The sequence below is a fragment of the Dipteris shenzhenensis genome, chromosome 22 (genome assembly GCF_047967505.1).
Source record: "Dipteris shenzhenensis isolate YYH24624 ecotype China chromosome 22, Dip_SZ_1.0, whole genome shotgun sequence".
Taxonomy (NCBI): Eukaryota; Viridiplantae; Streptophyta; class Polypodiopsida; order Gleicheniales; family Dipteridaceae; genus Dipteris; species Dipteris shenzhenensis.
The window spans coordinates 31,533,050-31,540,534 of record NC_141617.1 but is presented as its reverse complement, the minus strand read 5'-3'; the positions used below and the strand labels follow the sequence as shown (position 1 = coordinate 31,540,534).

The window sequence follows — 7,485 nt, the reverse complement described above, 5'->3', positions numbered from 1 at the left end:
AAGGGTTGCGTGAGTAGGGATTTCAAAGTCATGTGCTACTACAGCTTGCCAGAGAGAGAGAGAGAGAATCGAGAAGACTAATTTGTAGACGGTCAAGGGAGAATAATTTTCTTTTGTTTTGTGTTTTTTCGAACTTTGAAAAGGTTTCGTCACGTGCGGAAGTGGGTGGTGGCGTTCTGGTGAAGCTTCCTTCTGCGGTCTAGATTCTTCAGCGAGTTCCACCAATACCCTCCTCTCCTTTCCCTCTGCTGGCGGCACGCCTGACATCACCACCGCTTTCTACGTGGACGGCACGCCTCCTTCTTTTTAAGCAACCCCCAGTAGAAACATTAGCTTGCAGTTGTGCAGACGCTTGCTGGATCTGCTGCATCCACAGAGCGAGAGAGGATCACGAGACACAGAGAGAGAGAGAGAGAGTGAGTGAGGGAGTGCTTCTGTGCAATTGTGAAGACGCTTGCTCACAGCGAGGAGAGAGAGAGGCAGATTGTGAGTGTTTCGTGTTCAGAAGGGAGATTTCCTCCGACTTCACACCACTCTCGTGTTTAGAACTGTTTTTTTCGAGAGAGCGAGAGAGCGAGCGGAGAGCTTGAGCGATAGAGCGAGTCAGAACGAGAGGTAGATCGCACAGCGACAGGAGCCTGCTGCAGCTCACCCCGAGTCGAGTATGTGTCCAACCAACCGCGACAGCGTTCACGGCCTGTGGCAGCACATCTCCGTCTCTAACGACCCTTATCGCCTCGAACAAGCCTTCGGAGTGCTGGACACAGACGGCGACGGCGAGATAAAATCCTCCGACCTCACTGCATTCTTCTCGTCCTGCTTGGACCAACCCATAAGCGAGGAGGATGTGAATTCGATGATCGCCATGGCGGACCTGGACGGCAACGGCGCTGTGAATCTGGAAGAGTTCCAGCGGCTGATGACGGAGGGGATCAACGGCACAGCGGCAGCCAAGGTACTGAATGGTTCGAAGAACAATGCACTGAGGGAGATGTTCGGCGTTCTGGACGTGGACAAGGACGGAGAGCTGTCGGTGGAGGATCTGAGGTCGGCCATGGAAATCTCAGGGCAGCCTGTTTCCGAGGAGGATCTGGAGGGGATGATCGCAGCAGCAGGCGGAGGATCTAACAAGGGTCGCATCGATTTCGAGAGCTTCGCTAAGCTAATGCGGGCGTTCAATTGAGGTTTTCTTCCCGTCGTCGAACGGCTAGATTTCCGTTCAACTGCGGAAATTCTGGAGCCGAGATTTCAGATTTCCGTCGATTTTAAGCTGTCCGATTGCATTTTTCGGTTCATTGAGACCGTCCACTTTGGCTCAAAGTCAAAGATGAACGTTCAACAATAGTTGGAAGTAAAATGGCTATTAGCTATTTTGTATTATCCCTGTGAGCCAATCAAAATTTTGCATTTTGTTGTATCCAAAAACCTTTCTTTTTCTTGGTCTTACAAATTCCACGTCATGTACTATTTGGTGTTAATTTAATTCCCTTGGTCGATGAGTGAGAATACTTGCTAGATTTCCGTTCAACTGCGAAAATTGTGGAGCCGAGATTTCAGATTTCCGTCGATTTTAAGCCGTCCGATTGCATTTTTCGGTTCATTGAGACCGTCCACTTTGGCTCAAAGTCAAAGATGAACGTTCAACAATAGTTGGAAGTAAAATGGCTATTAGCCTATTTTGTATTATCCCTGTGAACCTGCCAATCAAAATTTTGCATTTTGTTGTATCCAAAAACCTTTCTTTTTCTTGGTCTTACAAATTCCACGTCATGTACTATTTGGTGTTAATTTAATTCCCTTGGTCATCTAAGTCTTTGGTAGGTTTTTCAATGAGTGAGAATACTTGCTAGATTTCCGTTCAACTGCGAAAATTCTGGAGCAGAGATTTCAGATTTTCGTCGATTTTAAGCCGTCCGATTGCATTTTTCGGTTTGTATTATCCCTGTGAACCTGCCAATCAAAATTTTGCATTTTGTTGTATCCAAAAACCTTTCTTTTTCTTGGTCTTACAAATTCCACGTCATGTACTATTTGGTGTTAATTTAATTCCCTTGGTCATCTAAGTCTTTGGTAGGTTTTTCGATGAGTGAGAATACTTGCATGTTGGAGCAATCTCGGGTTGAGGGTACAAAGAAGGTTGAGTGTGGTGTTGAGCAGAACGAGGGTGATAGTATGAAGAAGGTTTAGGCTAGAGTGGAGCACAATGACACAGTAGTTATTGACAAAGGGCAAGTTGTTCCTTCGTATTCTGACACAATAGGTCGTAAGGCTAAGGGCGGTTTCACTCTCACCTTGGGCACATGCGAGGTTTTACAAGCCATCCTGGCAACTTCCAACTGAGGTGGCAAATGGAAGGCAATCAAAAGGCCAAACCTTGACTCGTGCAATCGGAGCAAGCTGGCAACCAATGACAAGCTGCCATCAACCTCACAAAACTCTCCCTGAGCATGTGCCCGCAAATCCGGCAAAGTCCAACATGCTTCAAGCAAGCATGTGCATGTGAGAGCGATACCTTCCGGTTATATGAAGAAAATATATAAAAGCATACTATGTTCTATCAATATTGTGAAACTTAAAAAATTAGCTCGATAAACTTTCGCTAAGATTATATATTATAGCTTCAAAAAAAACATCCATGGAGAGTTCCTTTGCTAGAGGGTGCGTTTTAGCCCATTCCTTGACATGTGCTATATGTGCAAGAAATCAAGCCATTTTGTGAGAGAATGCCCTATCAACCAATAGAACACTTGGTTGGTGAGAGCCTAGAGGACTGGTCGATGGTTCTGTGTGGGATCCAAAGGGTCAACACGCAGAGCAGACTCCATAGTCTTCAAAGTCTGAGGGTGTTGGCAAAGGTGTGACAAATTCTCCTTTTAAAGATTCAGAGACCCCTTCGGGTGTGGAGAGCACTAAACAAGCAGGCCCAAAAGTTGGATGTTCGTAAGCAGTCTCAGACGGATTCTTATAAGAATGATCCACCAAAATTTATCAATCCGTGGAAGTTTGTTGCAAGGAAAGGGCAAGTTGTGGATATCTATAATGGTCAGCCGTTCTCTAAGTCCCCAAATGTTGAACATGTTGCTAGAGATGCAGGGGGTCCTATGTAGAATCAGAGTGAGTATGCTCTTAGACGGGAGGGGCTCACTAGTTTGGGTAATAATGCCTTGGTGGGTAGTAATCTTGTGCCTGATGTGTTGGAGAGTGATGTGTCTTGGAAAGTCTCTAATGGTTCAATGGCTCCTAAGGCTACAGGGCAAGGCCAACCTTCCAGGAGTTGTGATGTGATTGTCCCGCCAGCAGTTGCTGCTAGTGGTGGTACTTGTAAGGCCATGGGTGGCTTCATGGACTGATGTTCCAGCTAAGTTGGAGTGTACTATGGAAGAACTTGAGACTAGAGAAGAAGGGATGCCAGATGCGAATGCTCAAAAGAGAGTCTCGGAGGACAAGGAGCAAAATAGAGGGTCGATGCTTGAGGAGAGGAGGTCAAATGTATCTCGTTCTATGCCCAAACGGATTAATGATGTTGCAAGGAATACGCCAAGGGGAAAAGAGAATAGATTCTATTTCCTTCGTGATGCAGTTAAAGTCCTTGCTCACTAAAGATTCAATAAATGCCAGTCGACTACTTTGAGGGTTTTTTGTTAGAACTTGCGAGGCTGTTGTGGGAAGAGTAAACAATAGAGGTGTTAGTCTTTGATCATTGATAGGAGACATGATGTTGTGCTTTTGCAGGAGTGCAAGGGTGGGGATGACAATGACCTTTGGTTTGCCTTTTGATAATCATACCGTCTTGACTACTTTTTCAATGTTTTATATATCCATGGGATAATACGTTTACAAAGAGAAAGTTTGCACTTAATAGTTTTGAATGCATGTCTGTGAATCGTACCAATTTGCTTGATTGCAATGGAATTTTTGACCTCATGCCTTATTGTCACTAGTACAACTTTATGTTTAGGGGGCACCCCAATCATCCGAATTTCAAAAGCTAGCCTCTTGCACGTGCTATGTTGGGACACCTTTTTCCCCAACAGCAGAACCCAAGATGCTTAGGCTTTCCATCAATTTTAATTGTCTAGTGGTAGATTCCTTGTCACCTTGAAAAATTTAAATTAAGGGTTAACAAAGTGACCAAAGTTGAATACACTCAAATTTGATGGGTCCATCTTTTCAATTCCTATTGAATTTTATTTTTTCCCCATGGTACGCTAGTGTACTAATCATTGTCAATGATGTGAATGACTTTGGAATTTGCTAATGCACTAATCATTGATGTGAATGAATTTGGAATTTGCACGTCCTAAAGCTTATATACAAGAACATCTTTAGTGCCTTTTTGAGATTATCGCCAAAAAAAATCTTGGGTTTTAAAAAAATCTTTCTTAATACAATTTTGGTTTTGGCAAAAAAAAAAAAGCTTCGGTGTTTGGACACCCTGGAATGCGCTTCAACAGATTTGATATACAAGTTGAATCAGCGAAATTTCTTCGTTTTTGTGGAGCTTTATTCACTTTTGAAGTATTGATCACATTTTTCCTCCATCACAAGCGGCCAGCATCGCTATAAATCTCCCGACAAAAACAAAAAATTGGGACAATGAATTGAGATTGTCGGGAACTTTGTCTGATATGAAGTCGAGCAGATCGCCCAGGCTTTCAAGCTGGCACTATATTACTATTATTATGCCCGGCGAGCGCTGCTGGAACCTCGCTGCCCACGGCAGGACAAAAAAGGTGGCCTCGTGTGACGGTCCCTCCAAGCGCACTCGTCTTCAAGGTCCATAGTGTGGTCCTCCAGAGTCTACGCCGTAGCGTGTCTTGCAGACCGTAGACGAATTGTTCGACGCATTGATGCGCCGCATGCGTTAGGTACTATATCGACATGAGAGACAACTTATTACAAGAATTCGAGTTTCTCGCCGCTCTTGTCCATTCGCTTCGACCTTGAACTAGGTGAGCTGCGGATTCTGGAATCACTTTGAAAGTTTGGAAGCCAATGGCTGCGGAGAAATCTCTGGCCATCGTCAATCACAATGAAATATCTTTAATAATACAGTGGAGTCTTGAGTGTAGAAATGTAGACATCTCAACACGCTACTATACATGTCATACACGGCAAGAAGATGCACAACAGAACAAGGACTGAAACTACCCAAGCTTGAACCTAAAGGTGCACGACATCTCATGATAACAAACAAGGCTTGAAGTCTCAACCACACGGGTAACACGCTACTATACATGTCATACATGGCAAGAAGATGCACAACAGAACAAGGACTGAAACTACCCAAGCTTGAACCTAAAGGTGCACGACATCTCATGATAACAAACAAGGCTTGAAGTCTCAACCACACAGCTCTGAATTGATTTAGACTCCTCTCCTGCCATTGCTAACTCCCTTCGAGTACATTTAAACTCCCAAGTAAAAATTCAAATACTGAACTACACATGATTTTTACCAAACCATCCTAGAAATGAAAAAAAAACATTACAAATAAATAAACAATGGGAAAGAACCCCACTAATCCACATCAACGGGAAGACTCTATGTGTGTGTGTGTGTGTTCGATTCCTAGAATCACTTCGGATGATTCACTCTTTGGCTCCTTGGCGTTGTTGCTACAAAGTTTTAAAAAACCTCTCTCTCTCTCTCTCTCTCTCTCTCTCTCTCTCTCTCTGTTTCTCCCTCTCTCCCTCCCTCTCTCTCTCTCTCTCTCACGCACACACATGCACAGGTCACATACACACACACACACACACACAAGAGACGAGAGGTTGTATTAAGACTTATAAATCATTGCAACAAGTCACTCTTTGTCACTACTAAGAGCATCTACGTACACTGCACGCGCATGTTGACCATGAGTCAATACCAATGCTTACGACATTTTAGGGCAAAGGTGTTATGCAAACTATTGCTCGAGAGATTGCAAACTAGGAACACTGAGTGGACGGACTAGCTCTTTAAGCCATATGAGCACTACTCTAGGCTACTTTGATAGATGAGCATCTCTTTCTAACTCCCTATTTAAGTGTAGCACCCTTGTTGAAGGATCCTCAAGGTTGTTACATTTATGTTGGCATGCTTCTATACTACTAGAGTTGGTGTGCTGCCTTAGAGACTCTTCATCTTTCTAATTAGTTAGATCTCGGGCTTGAGGGGGTAATGCATGATCGAATGTGGCCATTTTTTACAAGGTTCAAGGAATATATTGCAAACCAGCTTGCTTGGTCCATTCTTTATGTGTTGATCAATGGAATTCAACAAACTTAGTATCCAAACTAATATACACATCCCAAATGTGAACATGAGACCTTATGTGAGCATGAGACCTTGTGGAATCACCTTCTTGAACGAGATCGGTAAACTATGACAAATGCTATTTTGTATGTGAAGTATCATGTTTAGTATTCAAACTAATCTACACATCCCCAAATGTGAACATAAGCTATGGAATTTCTTTCTTGAATGAGCTCGTTAAACCATGACAAAGGCTGTTTTGCATGTTGAAGTATGTATCCTAGGCTATACAGGGTATAATCATACATGCAAGCAAGTGTTTAGTGCTCAAAAGTGCAAGTAATGTGTTTTCTCACAACATAGGAGACAATCAATTGTAAACATATGATATGCTTTACAAGGTGATGCAATGTTGTACTAGAATTATGTGTGCACATTCGAGGGCGTGCTGCATGACTTTTTCTAGTTTTGTTTACAACTAGATAGATTTGAAGGAATGTACTCCATACTTATGGAGCTATTGTATGGTGTTCTTAAAAACACAAGGAAACCCTAACCTAAAGGGAAAAGTTGTGTATAAGGCCATTTCGTAGAGTTGTGCATTATAGGTTTCTATGGTGTACTCTCTCTCTCTCTCTCTCTCCCCCTCCGCTTTTATGTGGCATCAAAGCCTTCCAATGAGTCATATACTCTTGTAAATCATGAAGTTGATTGTGGAATGGGTTGACTTTGTGTACATATTTCCTTCTAGATTATATATGAGGCCTTATGACTTAATAGAAGGCATAGGACTAATTAATTGATGGGCATGGAGCCTATAGTTGATTGGCCCAAGTGCAAGAAGCACTTTGGTGATTGGTGGCATGTACATCATGCCTATGCATGGTCGAGATGTGGCATTATTTGAGTGTGATAGTCTTGGAAAACCTTGGCTACATGGCAAATACAAAGTTCTTGGGCGATAATGGTTCATCTCTTTTTGTCCATTGTGATCCTTTTAGGGTTTGATGAGAGTCAGTTCATGGTTAAGCAACAGCTTCTCATTATAGAGTCCATACTGAGTCTTTGTAGACTTGTATGGCCAACCAATGCAGTAGTGATGAGGCCATATATTGGAAAATGAATGTGAAATAAGAGATGCAAGCTAATTGAAACAAAGGATCCAATCAATAGTGTATGCTCGGGTGACATAAAGTATAAACACAAGACTTATTATTATATTTCTCCGCACACTATCTATGGTAG

The 7,485-nt window shown here is 42.8% G+C and overlaps 1 protein-coding gene across 1 annotated transcript; it reads left to right on the top strand.

Moving 5' to 3' along the window:
* Positions 1–321: 321 nt before the first annotated feature.
* LOC147888005 (calcium-binding protein CP1-like) lies at positions 322–1,382 on the top strand. Its single transcript, XM_087393603.1, has one exon. The coding sequence runs from the start codon at positions 665–667 to the stop codon at positions 1,181–1,183; it is 519 nt and encodes a 172-aa protein (XP_087249729.1). The 5' UTR covers positions 322–664; the 3' UTR covers positions 1,184–1,382.
* Positions 1,383–7,485: the final 6,103 nt, after the last annotated feature.

Coding starts and splice junctions, on each gene's coding strand:
- LOC147888005 (XM_087393603.1), top strand. CDS start 665: ATGTGTCCAACCAACCGCGACAGCGTTCACGGCCTGTGGCAGCACATC.